Below are 17,084 nucleotides of genomic sequence, written 5' to 3'. Positions count from 1 at the left end.
GTGAGGCAAGCTCATGAGGTGTTGGGGCCTTCTGTGTGCAATGAGGTGTTGAATGTCAAGAGCTCCTAGGATCCTTCATCTTAGCCCATCTATGATTGTTCCTTTCAAAACTTGTTCCGGCACTCTTAAAGCTCCTATCTTTCCCCAGCCATTGTGCCCTTAATTAAAACCCTGGATTCCTAGAAGTCATTTGCTTCACCCTTCCATAGGAAGGGAGACTGAAGCCAGAGATGGGAGGTGAGTGCATGAGACAGGGTCCCTCATCATGTCCAAGGCGGGACCAGCCTTCAGCATCAGCAATGCCATTCCCTTCTGTGCCTTAGCCCAGAGTTCTGATGAGCCCTCTGAGGGACCACAGGGCTGCTTGAGTCCATTCTGTTTACTTGGTGCCCAGTGACAGCTAAGAGAACAGACTGTGGAGTCAGACTGCTTGGGTTCAAATCCCAGCTCTGCTCTTTAATAACTGTGTGACTTTGGACAAGTTCCCTAACCTCTCTGGACCCTTTCTTCATCTCTAAAATGGGACGAATAATGGATCCCATCTCATATTGGGCTGTTGGAGTTTACTGTCACTGTCATTGTTACGATCCACCCTCATTGCCCACTGTTCTATACTCAGGCTGCACTTTGCTCTGCAGAAGGGAATCACTTTGGGATTCTGAGTGTTATGATGGGCTCTCCCTTGCTTCTACCTTAGAGACATGCCCTCACGTTGCTACTGCCAACTGTGTGCCAGCAAGGGCTTCCTGTCCATGTGTCATCTCTTCCTTGCACCCTCCCCATTGTACAGCAGGGAAAACTGAGGCTCAGAGAAGTCTGTGAGTGGCAGAGCCAGGACTTGCATCAGGTTGCTCTAATTCCAGAACCTTCCAGGGGAGGCTGGCTTACAGCTGGTTCTGAGACGAGTCCATGAACCAGCATGGAGTGGCCTCTGGACGAGGACCCACAGGTTCAAGACCTGCCTGGTGGCTGCTGGGTCTGAATATATTGGGCTTTATAGCTAGCATGGGTACCTGGGAGGTCCAGGCTGAATGGTGCTCCTGTGTGTAGGGGGAGAGTCCCTCTTCCCAGGCCTTGTCTAGGGGTTGGGCTGAGCTGAAAGGGTCCTTGGAGGTCACGCAATCCCTATCTGAACAGGACAGAGGGTCAAGTGAGGCCTGGAGAGGGGCAGGGGCCAGCTCAGAGTCACACAGCAGCTGGAGGTGAGTGGGCTAGAGCTCCAGGCTGTCTCCAGACGCTGGGCCTGGAGAACAGAGCTCAGGCTGTACAGGTCCTGCCCCTTGTGGGCCACGTGGAGTTGGCCAGGTACCCTACTGGACAGCAACCTCCTGTCCCCTGAGATATTTGCCCTCCTCTCCTGCCAGGGCTCCCCCAGTCTCCAAAGGCCAGAGGCGGGAACTTCATGCCTTTGAAAGGTTCCCTTGACCACAGTCTACCTGGCTGATGTCTCCTATCCCAGAAGGTGAGAGGGATTTAGGTAAGGCTGGAGACTCCAAAGATGGGGGGAGAGAAAGCTTGGGTAGGGTCAGATGTGCCCCCCTCCAAGACATGACCTGAAGACAGGCTTGTGTGTTTCTACATGCAGTGTGGACACACACACCAGGACTTTCTGCCCCCCCTCTCAGATCAATTGGGTACACATTCGAGCAGCTTCTCTCTCTGCCAGGCTTTGCCCATGTGCAGCTCATACAAATAGGACAGAGTTCAGAGAGGTGGGACCTGGGCCCAGTTCTGCCACACACTTGTTTTATGGCCTTGGCTACATGACTTTTTCTCTCTGAGACTCAATTTCCCCATCTGTTAAATTAGACCCATAACCTTCCCCTCAAAAGAGGTTGTCAGGATCAAGGGAGGTTTTGCAAGTAAAGTGACCAGCTTGGTCCCAATGTCATTATTATGTCCTCATTTCCTCCTTTTGGTGTCTGAATGAAGTCACATCCTTCTGTGGGGTGAATGTCAATCCCCTGCCCTTCTGATCCAAGAGGACTTTCTGACAGAGGAGGGCTTTGAAGGGAGTAGGATTGCTGGGCAGGGGGCAGAGGAAAAGACCAGTAGTCTGGGCACACACACAGTTAAGGCTCTTTGCTCAGCCGGTATAGACTTCGTAATTGGGTTGGGTTTTGTTTTCAGGTTTACTTCACTCAGTGGATTCCCCCTGGTAGCGTTAGGAACCAGAAACACAATTATCCTCCGTGAAGAATCTTTACTATTTGAACAGCACAGGCCTTCCCTTGGTCTGGAAAACATGTGCTTTGTTTTTTATTAAATGTCCCTGGAAAAGCAATAATATGAATTCAAGGAGGGCGAAGGGAGGAATGGGTTTCCCCCAACTCCAAGCTTGAGGACTTTCTTTTCTTTTTGAAGTAGGAATGGAGTTGTTTCCACCTCCCCCCACATGCCCCAAGGCACCCCACAGCTGATGTTTTTCCAGCTGCCTGTCTCCCCAGAGAGCAGCCTCCAGAGTGGGGTCAGGGCGGGGCTGAGAGGGCCAGTCCTGCCTCAGCCGGTGGGTGGCTCAGCCTCCTCTGAGCTACTGAAATGCAGCTGTCGGGTTGGCGGTGATGTTCACTAGTGGTGTGACCTTGTGTGACTTTACCTTTTCTGAGCCTCTTTCTTTATCTGTAAAATGGGGGTCATGAGTCAACAGGGCGGCTTCTAAAGAGCACTCACAAGTGGCAGAGCTTCACAGAAGGTCTGAGCTGGAAAATGCCACGGAGGCCTTCCACACGTGACCAGTGGGGAAACTGAGGCCCACGAGGTCTCTTAAAGGATCTCCGAAAGTTGGTAGCTGGTCTGGACCTAACCCGGCTTCCTGACGCTCAGTTCATGTCCTTCCCACTCCATCATACTGACCAGGTCCCAGATGGGTGGACTGGCATTTGTCTCCATGCTGGGGGACCTGGTACCATTTTCTTTTCGAAAACTCTGGGCAACAATTTGTGGGGGGGTGTTTGTTGGTGGTGGTGGTGGGGTGAGGAGTTGGTGACCTTACTTGGAGGCCACACATGTTAACTTCAGGACCCCACTGGCTGCCTGGATTCCAGAACCAAGGAAGTGAGATTGCTTGGACATCGTCCTGTGTCTCCACTGGGGGGTCTGGATCAGAGCTGCCCTACAGGTACGAACACTCACCTGCAGATATTTGTTCTCTCTCACGACCTTAGGGGTTTCCTGGAGACTTTGGGGAAAGAGGCTCTCCTGGATTGGATGGAAACCCTGTAAGTATTTCAAGTCTTTGGGAACAGGAAAGAGATTTCACAGTAAACACACAGTAGGTTTTAGGAGTCCAAGCTTTGGGGTCAGACAAATCCCAGCTGGGTACCCCTGGGCAAGTCACAGGAGATCTCTGAACCCCTGGCCCCTATCTACTATGGATGCCCCGAAGACCCCTAGGGAGCCCCCAGGCCCACCAAGCCCCAGGCTGTGCTCCATCCCGAAGGACTTTGGAAGGTTCATGTGTCACTATCCACTGGCGAGTCTGGTGCTGCCGCCATCTTAGAAAGCTTCAGAAATGTTTATGGGCCGGCAGAGGTCTGGGGAAGCAGATGATTCGCAGGCCCCGTTTTGGAGAGAAGAGTCGAGTTCTAAAGGAATCTCCACCACAGCCATGTTTATAGAGTTTGTAAATAATGGGAGGCCCAGGCTCTGTTCCATAGAGGAGCCAGGTCAGCCTGCCCTAGGGAGCCAAGCGCACCTTTCCCTTCCGTTCCAGGCTCCAGGCTCGGGGGATGCAAACCATGCCCAGAGCCCCTTGGGCCACCTGCCATGTTTCCCATCTCCCCCAGACCAAAGGAGACCAGGCTCCTTGGGCTTCCTGTCTGAGTAGCTGTGCCTAATTATGCCCCCTGCAAGGTGACGGCTGGGTGCCAGATCCGTCGAAGTCCATAATCAACCCCCAATCATGGGCTAGTTCAATTCCACAAGTGCTCTTGATTCTCTTCCTGGAGCCTGACCTGGCCGGTGCTGACAACCAGGCTCACTTGGGCTAGAGCCGTGGCCTCAGAGTCAGATGGGCCTGGGGTTGAGTCCTGCTGCACCACATGTCCACCAGGCCTGTGAGCTTGGGTGAGTCAGTTCACCTCTCCGAATGCCAGCCTCAGGCTGCCATGAGAATGAAATGAGAGAAGGCAGGGCAGGGGCTTGGCCCACACTAACTGTTCAGTGTGGAGCCGCTGTAAATAGTAGGTGATAAGGGGACACAGTCCCTGCCCTCAGGAGTTCACAGACTGTCTCCCTAGTCCATCGCACAAAGTACAGTGAGATGGGCTGGAGCAAAGAGGTCTTGGGTGCTGTAGGAGGAGTGAGCAGGGAAGGCAGCACTGGAACTGGGATGAGTAAGAGGTGAGGGGACATTCCAGGTAGAGAGAAGAGCAGCGGCACAAGTATGGAAAGGTGGGAAATCAGATCCTGTCCAGTATCATTTACTGGACTAACCATTACAATATCTGATATCATTCTGGAAGTTTCTTTGGGGGAAGAGCAGGCATATCTTTATACTTATAACCTAGAAAAACAGAAAAAGGACTGGAGAACTGACATCTGGTCCCAGCTCTGCCACAAAGCTTCTGAGTGACCTTGTGTAAGTTGCTCCTTTCTCTGAACCTTGTTGTTGTGTGCCATCCAGCTGATCCCGACTCATAGCGACCGTATGAATAGAACTTCCGCATAGGGCTTCCTAGGCTGTGATCTTTACAGGGGCTGAATGCCAGGCCTTTTTTCCTGTGGAGTGGCTGGTGGGTTCGAACTGCCAACTTGTGGTTAGCAGCTGGGTGCTTCACTATTGTGCCACCAGGACTTCCTTGTTTTAAAGCTGAGGCTCTTTCTTACCTCCCTGTCTCCCTCTTGGGGGCTGATGGACCAGCTGGAAGAAGATAAATCCCCTGGGAGGATGTTGGCAACTCTCACTGATAATCGCGATTTCTAGAGCCCCTATTTTTATTCACATTGTTGTGTTTTGAACTTGACCCAAACTCCTCCACCTTTCTTTTTCCTCATCAATATGAGGAATGGAGGGCCCATTTATAGACGAGGAAACTGAGGCTCGGAGGGGTAAATCAACTTGCCCACTGCCACACAGTGTCATGGAGGCAGAGCTGACCTAGAACCACATCTCCTGACTCTAGCCAAAAACTCTTCTTAGCATCTTAGGGGCCCTGAAGGAGAAACCTGAGGACCTGGGGTGGGCAGGTGATGGTAGTACAAATTCCCCAAGGCCCACCCCTCCACTGGCTGAGGAGGGAGGGAGGCTGGCCTAGTGGCTCTCTCTCCCCCTCACCCTTATGCTATTTGCTTGCATGTGACCTTGAGCAAATGACTAACCTTTCCGTTTTCCCATCTCCAAAGAGAGGGTGAAATAAGATTGTCCAGGTCAAGCGCCCTCTCAGTGCCTGGCATCGACACCGTTATTGTCAGGATTGGGATTCTGCCCATTCTTTCAGATCTGCAGTCGGAAGGTATTAGATGTGGACGTCCAACCACCACGTTTTGTAGATGCGTAAAGCTGATGGCAAAGTAGGAAGGGTCTTGTCCATACCTCTGGTGCAGCTATGGCATGCCCTACATGGAGCTAACCACTGTCAGTAGCTGCTCCCTGCCCTCCAGGAGATGTGGGATTCCAGGTCTACTCGGGGGAGGTGGCTGCCAGAGAGGCCCGGGGTGGTGAGCTGCAGGTGATGAGGTCCGAGCAGACCCTCAAAGCTGGAAAACCAGGCTCAGGAGGGTCACCTGGAGCCTGTGGTCAGGAACGAGGTCCAGTCAGCTCCCAACGATGGTGCTGACTGCCTGCATGGAGGATGGTGTAAAGGGAAGGGCCCCGGAGGGAGACAGGGTAAGGCTGGGCCTCAGTTGAGGCAGTAACCACCTTGATTTCTTTCTGTTTGCAGGGAGAACTGGGCCTGCCGGGGCCCCCAGGAGTCCCCGGCCTCCTTGTAAGTACACAGACATGTGGACCGGGGACTGGGGTGGAGCCTGGGCATGGGGAGGAAGCAAGTGGTCCTGCAGGGGAGGCTGAAAAGGCCCGTCTTGCCTCAAACCCCAGCAGATGCTTGGGGAGCAAGACAGACTGGCCTGGGCAGGGGGCTGAGGGAGGAAAGCCTGCTGTGTGGCCTCAGTCGGGCTGCTTGCCTTCTCTGAGTCTGTTTCCTCTTTAGTTAAAATAGGGAATGGGAGCATGGAGCATGAGGCTGCAAATGTACTTTCATACCTACTGCCAGTCCATTGCTCTGCAAGGACAGCTGTGTGGGTGATGGCATGCCCATTCCACAGGTGAGGTCCAGAGGGAGGTAGTGGCTGGCAGAGATGCTGAGGCTCTGGGTCACATTGGGCAACCTTCTCCACCCCTTTCCTCAGAGCACTGACTTTGGAGCTAAGACCTCCTGGGTTTCAGTCACAGCTCTGCTGTGTGACGTGGGACAAGTCCCTTCCCCTTTCTGAGTCTCAGTTTTCTTAGCTGTAAAATGGGGATAATAATAGAAGATTCAATGAGGCATCGCTTGTACAGACCTTGGCACAAAGTCTAGCACTTAGTAAGTGCTCAATTAATGGGAAATAGTGTTATATTAATTACCATTATTACTTCCTGAAGTGCCTAGGACTCAGCAAAACCTGTGCAGGAGGAGGCGGGAGGTGATCTGATGGCTGACTTTACCTAGGCTGGGGTCAGGCCTTATGATGCGGTTCTTTTAGCTAAAACCAGGGCTGAACCTCAGGGCTGAAGCCTAGGTGCCAGTGAGAGGCCAGTGGCTGGGAAACAACTCTGGGAACTTCCCCTCAAATCTGATGCCTCCTCTGCTCTGGCCTCTAGCGCATTTCTAATGGGGTTTGAGTCGGGAACCATGGAGGGACACAAGTAGTCATCCCTTATTGACAAACGGGCTGCCAGCTTTGGCCACGCCAGCAACTTTGCTGAGAAATATAGCTCAGAGGGAGGCTGCAGAAGGCCCCGAGGAGTTGTGGGGCCCCATTGCTCAGGGCATGCCAGCCTGGAAGAAGACCCAGAGGCCCCTAGTGGCAAACTGCTCCTGCTTAGGTGCATTGGGGGCGGGGCCTGGCCAGTGAAGGAGGGGCAGATCAACTCGTGTCCGAATCCTGGTCTTGCCCCCTTCTGGCTCTGTGATCTTCAGTTAGCGGCCTCACTTCCCTGAGCCTTGGGGACACATTTTGTAATGTGGAATCATTGTATCCACTCTTGTTAGGACCACGGACACACACAGTTCAGTCTAGGCCAGTGGTTAAGAGGACAGCCCCCAGAATCAAACTTCCTGGGTTCAAATCCTAGCTCTACCACTCATTTAATTGCAATCCAGAGCAAATTTATTAACCTCCCTATGCCTCAGCTTCTTCATCTGTAAAACGGGAATAATATTATTACCAAACTTGGAGGGTTGTTGTGAGGATTTAGATGAATTAATACATGTAAAGTATCTAGTACATAGTAAGCACTCAAGAAGTATTAGTTATAATAATAATATTGTTATTATTATTATCTACACACACAAATACTCATGGGATACTTTATGCCTGGTAGTAGCTGTCTGGATTGCTGAGTTGAGAAAGATTTCAAAGTTACTTTGGAACTTAGTGGGAAAGTGTGCTGCAGTTGATTACTGATGTCTGCCTTGGCTTGGGATGGAGAAGTGCCAACACATGAGTCAAACATTTGACATCCCTAATGTCTATTCAACAGGTCTTTGCTGAGCATCTTCTTTGGCAAAAGGCACTGACCTAGATGCTTTGGAAAAAGAAATACAGGTAGTCCCTGACTTATGACATATTCCAGTTATGACAAACCACTCTTATGAGTGTCCGTTTGTTTTTTTTGTTTGTTTGTTTTTTTGTTTTTGGTACATCTTATGGTTAGTAATATGTACTACATACCATGTTGCAGCACATAATTTGCTGATGTTATCATTCTCATGCCAACCCCCAAAGACAAATACAGACCAGATTTAATAAAGATACTGATAATAAAAGGCCATAATAATGAAAAACTTTTTTTTTAATGAGGTAATTTGACTTACGTCAGAACCTACTTATGACGGAGTCGTCAGAATGGAACGCCGTTGTAAGTTGGGGACTACCAGTATCTGAAGTGAGAGTTAGGGAATCTGAATTTATAGGGACATCAGAAGTCTTTTAGTTCAACCCTCTCTAAGCCCAGCAGGAACCCCTTCTGGACCATCGTGGTCAGGTTGTCATTAAATGCCTCTTTGAACACCTCTGGGGTTTAGAAACTCCCTCCCCTTGTGGCAGCCCAGTAGTTTTAACAGAGCTCTCATTGTTCAGTGTTTGTCTGTATACTCAGCCCAAGTCAGCCTCGCTGCCCCGGGAGAATCTGTCCGAGGTGTGAAGATAGTCATTGCCTGTTCTTCCCAAGGCTCCCCTTTTCAGGCTAAACAACCCCAGTCCCCAAAGCTTTCCTGCAGGGATGTTTACATATTCTGGCTATCATCCTTGGCATATGCTCCTGTTTATCACTGTCCTTGTGTCCACTGGGTTGGGTGTTCGAAGGGACAAGAATATGGGTTGGCTGAATAAACCAGGTTCCAGAGACTCATACTATGCCATCCCAGCCCTTGGTCCTCCTGATTCTTTACAAAGCTTTTTCCCACCTGTGTTCTCCTTTGCTCTCCATAGTTAGGGCTGCCATCTAAAATACAAGATGATCAGTCAAGCTTGAATTTCAGATGCAACATTTAGAACCTATTTATACTAAAATAGCATTCATTGTTTATTTAAAATTCAAACTGAACCAGGCATCGTATATTTTTATTTGCTAAATCTATTCACAGTGTCTCTTAAGAGAATCCCATATAGCAGACAAGAAAACTGAGGTCCTTGATCAAGGTCACACACAAGGCAGAAAAGAATGGTGGCATAATCGGAGGCTGTGTCTCCCAACTCCTAATCCAGGGCACTCCTCTCCATGCCCCAAGTATGAGGGGCCTGAGCTTGGGACAGAGCTCTGGTCCTTCCTGCGTTTCTCAGACCCCGAGCCTGTGTGTGAAACCCCTTTCCAAAGAGCTTCCCTACCTAGCCTTGTGGCTCCATCGTGCCCCGTTTCTTTCTCTGGCACTTTTCTGCCTGTCTTTCTCCATGGTTTTAAATTCCCTGTGCTGCTAAGATGAAGTACCCTTTTCCTCACCCCAAGGAGTCACAGGGCTGGGCCTGAGCCTGCCAAGTCATCACAGCTTCCCAAGTGAGAGCCCCCTCCCACCCAAGCCACTTACTCCCACTCTGGATTCCTGGGAACGGCAGCTTCAGTGCCTGGGGAAAAACTGACCTCCCTGATGAGTTGCAGAAGAAAGGAATTTTCTAACCAGGAGCTAAAGGGGAGGAGGGACCATGAGTCACCTATGGTTTTCCAGAGGATGTGGGTTTTTAGCTGAGTAAATGGGAATTCCGTATATTGATAATCATTATAATAGAAATTCACACTTATCCTGGGCCTTCTGTCTAGTCAGCTGAAACAATTTGCATGCAGACTGAAGCTGGACAGTCCCTGGTCCCTGTGGTCCTTACAGCCAGGAGGAAAGGCTAGAGAGGACAGACTAAGATTTATGGAGTATCTGTCTACTCTGTGTGTGCTTCACATGCATTAGGCTGCAGAAACCCCATAATACTCAAGGTGGGTGGCAGTGCCCCAGGGAGGGGAAGCCGTGGCCTGAGGTCACCAGCTGGGCTGTGGAAGCATTGGATTTGGGGCCCAGATCTGTGAGCCCCCCAATCCCAGTAAGCTGCCAGTGGCCCCCCCTGCAGCCTTTGAGGTGAGACTGCCTCAAAACAGCCCCCTTTGAGTAACTGAAACCCTTTCTTTGGCTGATCCTCAAGAAAACTGCCTGATTCCAGAATCTGCTCAACAAAGAAGATTTCTGTCTTTTTTATGCTGAGTGACACAGGGAATTTTGGCTCCTCCATTTAATGAGACCCAGGAGCACATGATCTGGCCAAAACCCAGCATGTGGGGTATAGTGGATTAGTCAACCTTATTATGCCACTAAATGATTGTTTGACTTTTGTTTCCTGGTCTATAAAGCAGGTCAATAACCCCCGTAGCTGACTTTTACCAAACCCTTGTGTGTCAGTCCCTGTGCTAAGTATTTAGTTGCCCCAACAACCCTCTGAGGGTAGAGAGTGATGTCACCACCCTACAGTTAAGGAAGCTGAGGCTCAGAGAAGTTAAAGCACCTGCTGAAGATCACACAGCGATAAGCTGGACTCAGGCCTGTCTCCACAGCTCACATTCTTCACCACTGCACCACATTTCCTGCTCTGCAAGACTTCTGTGCTCAGCAATGACAGTGGTGCATGAGAGCGTGGAACAGCAGTGCCAGGGGCTGTTCAGGGGTGAGAGAGGGTGCTTATCCACTCAGGACCCAGGACTGGCCGCACACCCCAGGTCCCCATTCCTGAGTTGTCGACCCCCTATGGGAATTTCTGGAAAGCGGCTTTGTTGTTTCCAAAGCTGAGTCCAGGAAACATTGCAGCAAGACTTTTCCCTAGAGGGTTTGTCAGTGCGAATGTGCAGGTTTCTTTTCCACTCATTAATGAAGCCACTTTTATTAGGCACCTCCTCCGGGCCAGGCCCTGTGCTAGGTGCTGGGGTCACAGAGGAGGGCACAGCAAACCTGGCACCTGCCCTCAGCCTGGTGGCAGGACAGGCCATGACCACCTAGGCACACACATAAATGATCAGCAGTGTGGACACACAGGGAGTTCTGAGATCTGACAGCAGGGGCATGGGTCTGTGGGGTCAGGGAAGTCATGCTGGAGTTGCTGGCAGAAGGACAAATGAACGTGAACAATACGAGTGAAGGGCAGAGCATGCCAGGTGTAGAAAACAGCTTGAGAAGGGTCCAGGAGTGCATCGGTGGCTGAGTATGTCACAGCTAACGAGGAACAGCAGGCAGGAAGGTAAGACGCATGTGAGCAAGAAGGACCCTGTGAGCATGTCCACTGGGAAGGATGGGTACCTTACATCTTCTTTCAGGGGTGCCTGGAAGACCCTGGCCTGGGCACCTCCTGGCATATGCCAGAGGAGTGGAACTCACTCCTATTTCTGAATTTCAAGTCTGTCCTCATGCCCACCACTCATGAGTGATAGTGACAGGGAAAGGCAACCTTGGCTCCTTTGATTGGAGTAAACAGTCAATCCAGAGCTTGCAAGCATGGACTGTAGACCAGACAGACAAACAGACAGACTTGGATTTGAGTCCTCCCTCTGCCCCTGTTGTTGTTAGGTGCCATCGAGTCACTTCTGACTCATAGCGAACCTATGTGCAACGAATGAAACACTGCCCAGACCTGCGCCGTCCTCACCATGGTTGCTATGTTTGAGCCCATTGTTGCAGCCACTGTGTCAATCCATCTCATTGTGGGTCTTCTCTTGTTCACTGACCCTCTACTTTACCGAGCATGATGTCCTTCTCCAGGGACCGGTTCCTCTTGAAAACATGTCGAAAGTACGTGAGACAAAGTCTTGCTGTCCTCGCTTCCAAGGAACACTGGCTGTACTTCTTCCAAGACAGACTTGTTCCTTCTTCTGCCTCATACTCATTGCTTAAAATCTCTCTAAGCCTCAGTTTCCTTGTCTGTAAAATGGAATGGGGCTAATAGCGTTGACCTCACAAAGTTGCTGTGAGGAGTTGGTGAGTGTCCCAGCAGCTAGCACCACCCCTGGCACAGTGTAATCTCTCAAAGGTTGGCTCTTTTTAATGAGGACTGGACGGAATAATACCTCCAAGTGTTTAGTGTGGTGTCTAGCACACCCTAGGGGCTCTTTAAATGGCCACAGCTGTGATTGACTTTGTTCTTGGTGAGAGTCAGCAAGATGAAGGGCAAAGTGTGGTGAACGGTGTCCGGGACTGTAGGGAAACGTGGACACAGGGTCCAAATTCAGGCATTACTCGTTGTTCTTTCTTGTGGAGACATGACATTCTGTGTGTTGCTTGGCCATGCGGCCCATGAGAGCTGTCCAGCATGGAGCGGACAGGTCCTCTGTGAGCTGAGCTGGTGGGAGGTAGCTTGGAGTTTTCTCCGCTCCTCCCCAAATGCTTTTGTAGTTTGATGGTGGCGGGGTGGCAGGTGGGGGGGGGGACCAGCATGGGAAAGACCTTCCCTGAGCATGTCCCCTGCAGTCAGGGGCCCTTTTTCACAGATCTGCCCCTCACCATACACAGACCTGTCTGAGAGGCCTGCAGAGTCAGCTGAGTAGGCATGGGGGTGGCAGGGAGGTGCGAGGCTTTTCTGTGGCTCCCCACAGCCCCCCATGGCCCCCCACAGGAGTTAGTCAAGCTTGTACTGTATTCTGTCCCTATACAACAAGCCTCCTTCAGGCCTGGAGTGGGGAAGAAGGAGCCTGTGTTCCTGGGGCTGCCAGCTGGCCCTTCGTCTCTGTGGCCCAGGGCCCCATTGGAGCAGACCGTTCCAGAAGAGCCTACACTGTTTATTTGCACACCATGGGGAAGTCTGGGTGGGCCACCCCTCACTCCCTGCATGCAGGAAAAGAGACTGGGAGAGAAGCAACAAGCAAACGGCCTGTTTAAATGCAGCTCTCTGAAGGGCTGTCTTCTCCTTTGGACTCCAGCCCTTCCAGGCCAGGAATCCTGGCTTCCTCGCCCCTTTTCCCCCATTCTCTCCAAACATGACTTCAGTATTGCCAGAAGCTCTGGAGACAAGCCTGCCTGGTTTGAATCCCAGCTCTGCCCCTGTCTATGTGACTTTGCTCAAGCCCTAACTTCTTGGAGCCTCAGTTTCCTCATCTATACAACCGGGGTAGTAATAGAACTGATCTTTAAGGGCTGTGTAGGAGTAACTGAGTGGAGGCAAGTGAAGGGCTTAGCACAGTGCCCAGCAACTAGTGGTGCCTGTATTATTATTATTACCTGTTAAACTGACAGCTCACTTTCTCAATGAGAAAATCAGTCGATGGAAACTGAAAGCAGGATTTCTTAGCAGAGGCCCAAATAGAAGGTTTTGTTGAACCCAATCAGACGAGGATCCTGAGGCCCAGAGAGGGGAAGTATTTTGCCCAAGGTCACATAGCCAGGCTATGGCAGGGACGAGGCCAGGGTAGCAGGTGGTGAGGGACAGGAAGTGAGAGATGGGAGTAAGAGTAGGAGTCTTGCTTTTAGGTGGTGTCGAGTCGATTTTGACAGAGCAGAACTGCCCCATAGGGTTTTCTTGGCTATAATCTTTACAGGAGCAGATAGCCAGGTCTTTCTCCAGTGGAGCCGCTAGGTGGGTTCAGACTGCCAACCTTTCAGTTAGCAGCCGAGTGCTTAACAATTTGTGCCTCGAGGGCTCCTTGAGGGTAGGGTGGGGGTGGGGGTTGAGAATCAGCAGTGCCTCTGCCAGGCCAAGCTCTCGTCTGTGAGCAGATAGTTGTGAGCTCCACGTCTTCCCTGACTCCCCAGGGGCATTCCACTATACTGCCCTTTCTGCAGGAGCCAGGCAGGAATGTGGGTTTTCATTCTCAGCCCGGCCTCCCTCTGCTACGTCTCCAGGCAGCTCGGACAAGAACTCGAGTCTCCTTTCTGCAGCCTGGCTACCTGGGGCAGCCTTTGTTGCTCACATGCTTCTCTCTGGGGGCTGTGCTCTGACCTCCGAGCCTTTGCCAGGGCCTCCAAGTAGCCTCACTTGGAGAAGTGGGAAACTGAGGCCCAGAGAGGTCAAGTACATTGTTTGAGGTCACACAGCAGTCAGACACTGGGATCAACCCCAGAGGATGGAAAAAGGAGAAAAGAGAATATCTTCAGGGTCTCCCTTTCTCTGGGCGTGGGCTCCACGTTAGGGCTTTGCCCAAGGGCACTAGTAATGGGGTGGGCAGGAAGTGAGGAGATTTGAGGGAAAGATGGCAGGCATGTTTGGAGAAGATTCAGTCACTTCACTCTCAACCAGAGTTTCTCAACCTTGGCCCTATTGACCTTTTGGGCTGGATAATTCTTTGTTGTAGGGGGATGGCCTGTGCATTGTAGGATATTTTGCAACATCCCTGGCCTCTACCCACTAGCTACTAGTAGCACACCCCCTGCCCAAGTTGTGACAACCCAGAATGGCTCCAGACATTGCCAAGTGCTTTATACATGTTAGTTAAAGGAGCCCTGGTGGCACAATGGTTAAGTGCTCACCTGCCACCCACCAGCTGCTCCTAGGGAGAAAGACGCGGCAGTCTGTCCCATAAAGATTACAGCCTTGGAAACCCTATGGGGCAGTTCTACACGGTCCTGTGGGTTGCTATGAGTTGGAATTGACTCGACGACAATGGATTATACATGTTAAATCTCGTTATACCTCAAAACAATGCTAGGAGGTACATGGTAGCATTAATCCCCACTTGTTAGATGAAGAAACCGAGGCACAGAGAGATTAAGCTCTCCCAAATGACTCGGTGAGCAGCAGAGGAGAGAATGAGACCAGGGCCCTGACTCTGCCGTACTCCGGTGCACTGACTCCCAGCCTTTCAGCAGCCGTCGTTGAGGAGTTCCCTGGGAAGGGACTTGGCTGCCCAAGGCCTAGAACTCCGCTGTTCCTGCTTTTGACAGTTGCCGTTGAAGAAGTTGGGTCTCCCACCTGTGGTCTAGGTCTACCAGCTGATCTCAGCGTCCTAATGGTCCATCTCCAACTCAGGGGTTCTGGGATTGGCAGCCCACCTCCTCATTGTCCCCCAAAAAGATGACTGAGTTCCCAGGAAGCAGAAAGTACCTTCCCTTCACTTAGCTAGAGGAATCAAAGCACTATTTATGTCTTATTTAGCCTTTGCAGCACCTCTAGAGTAGAGGGATTGTTGTCCTCATAGATGGAGACACCAAGGTCCAAAGAAGTCAACTGAAATGCTCAGAGTCGCTGAGCCAGCAAGGAACTCCAATCTAATATAAGGTAGAAAGAAGTGCTATGTATGTGGTGGTGAAGGCGTGGAGGCAGCAATCAGGAAATGAACTTGGGGGAGGATTCATGTGAAATTTATTCCAGCACTTCAGTGGAGGTAAACAGAATGAGGAACATTCCGAATTCCACTGTAAATCCAGTGGAGTTGCAGCCTTGAAAGCCCAGCCCCAGGGTCCTTAGGTATCATTCCTCTCAAGTGAGTCTCCGGTGGGCCACCTCTCACAGCATCCACTTTTCTTTCTCTTCCCAGGGTGACATGGGATCATTGGGTCTGCTTGGTTACCCAGGACCCAAAGGCATGAAGGTAAATGAAGGCCATCCCCAATTCGGGCAAGCACCCATTGACCCATTTGAATCCAGCAGGAAGACTATGGTACCTTAGACAATGTGGGTGGTGGGAAGAGGTTGCCCAGAGGGGTGGAGGGGTGGGAGCTGGGCACGTCAGGAGCTCATTTCTTCTCTGGCGCTGACAGCCAGTCACCATCTGTCTGTTATCCATGCCAGACACCTTTACAGAACACCAGTCTTCAGGCTGAGCATGAGTCCGATGTGGTTCTGGGCCTCAGGGAATCGAAAGTCCAGGAGATGACCAGGGACATAGACAGCTATAACGGAGAACCGGTGAGGTCAGAACATCCCTGAGTTCAACCAGCATGCAGGAGGAGAAGAGGCTAAAACAGCTAGGGCCGTGTTCCAGTGACAGCACGATTTAGCCAATACGCATGTGATGTGGCTCAGCAAGCCCATCTCTCCCTATCAGTACTCTCCTCTCCTGGATTTTTCCAGAGTGTTGTGGTTCGCTAGTCAACTGCCCCCTCTCATAGCCCCATCCATCCACTCCACTGGCCTATGAGATACAGACAAGAAAACTGAGCCTTGGGATTGAGAGATCAGTGGGTTTACCCAGGTCCCTGGCCTCTGTGGCTTACAGCCTCCCTCACAGCTGGACTCCGGCCTTTGTCTTGCAGGGACTGATGGGAAACATAGGGGAACCTGGACTGAAAGGTGATAAGGTGATCTGAATACTCCCTTATTGCACTGTGTTTTATCTGCATGTGAGCCCCCTCTCTGCCTCAACGCTGCTGCTGCTGCTGGATTCTCGCCAGGGGATCCACTCTCCTGCACTCCTGCCTCCCGCCCTGGTCTGCGTTATCCTTAAACCTGCACTCCCTGGCCTCTTCCTTGTCACTCCAGGTGGAGACTCAGCAGAGGGCTCTGGGGGCATGCAGACCCCAGCACATAGAACGTGGTGGTGGTGGGGCATTTGGGGCAAGGGTGGAGGGTAAGGCAAGGCACATTTCTGAATCTGGTCCTGGCCAGCACCAGGATCTTGAGGAAAAAGCCATGGACCACAGAATTTGGGGGCACTGAGATGATGAGCCCCAGGGCAGGTATGAAAATCCACATAAACGGTCCTGCTTTGGAGTTTGGAACCAACTCCAACGAGTGCGTGGTCTGAAAATGCAGTAGGAAACCCAGCACAGGCCCCTGAGCCCCTGGTCTGGGCCTCCTAGCTGCCATTAGGGGGTGGGCACACTTGCCACATGTCCCCTGCACAGCCCTGCTGCTGAAATCTCGCTGCCTTTCTCACCCAGCGCCAAACCAACAGTCAGAGGTGGGTAGATGGGACCCAGGAGCCTGGGTGGTATAGCATCTGGCCTGGGTCGTGCTGGGTCTGAGGGACAAAGACATGGAGGGCCCAGCATGGCCCCTTGTGCTCTGGCCTATGAGTCGTCTTCCCCCCTTCCTCCTCAGTCTCCTGACAAACTGGGAACCCCAAACGGGCTTTTAAGCCCCAGGAACTCTTGGGAGGGCTCTGGGGCAGCGGTCCTAGTATCCACAAGAGGTCCAAGGGCATGGGAGCTTCTCCTGCACCTGTCTTCAGGTGGCTCCGCCCCCTCCTCAAGCCTGAGTAATGGTACCAGGCATCAGCTCCGGGCCACATTCTGAGTGCTCTACATGGATGAACCGTAATCCTCCAGCCCCCCGCACCCTGCCCCCATGAGATAGGACACTTGCCCCAGACCATGCAGCTGGTAAGTCAAGTGTCAGGATTCAAACCCAGCCATCTGGCTCCGGAGACCTCAACTTCGAAGCAGAACTGAGGTCACAAGGCCAGAACTGATGAGGCCCTCAGAGGTCACCTCCTCCAGTACCTTTGTCTTAGAGATGGGGAAACTGAGACCCAAGGAGGAGAAGAG

At 51.6% G+C, this 17,084-nt stretch overlaps 1 protein-coding gene across 1 annotated transcript in view; it reads left to right on the top strand.

The window, feature by feature from the left end:
- COL27A1 (collagen type XXVII alpha 1 chain) overlaps nt 1–17,084 on the top strand; it is a 153,447-nt gene that overhangs the window by 58,789 nt on the left and 77,574 nt on the right. The window contains exons 13-16 of the mRNA XM_004372133.1: nt 3,165–3,218; nt 5,883–5,927; nt 15,134–15,187; nt 15,852–15,896. Of these exons, the coding sequence (XP_004372190.1) occupies nt 3,165–3,218; nt 5,883–5,927; nt 15,134–15,187; nt 15,852–15,896 (198 nt within the window). The remainder of the gene's footprint in view (nt 1–3,164; nt 3,219–5,882; nt 5,928–15,133; nt 15,188–15,851; nt 15,897–17,084) is intronic.

This window comes from Trichechus manatus, unplaced genomic scaffold (assembly GCF_000243295.1).
Source record: "Trichechus manatus latirostris isolate Lorelei unplaced genomic scaffold, TriManLat1.0 scaffold00016, whole genome shotgun sequence".
NCBI classification, from domain to species: domain Eukaryota; kingdom Metazoa; phylum Chordata; class Mammalia; order Sirenia; family Trichechidae; genus Trichechus; species Trichechus manatus.
Note: the sequence above shows the minus strand (reverse complement) of the source record. Positions and strands in the feature narration are given on the sequence as shown.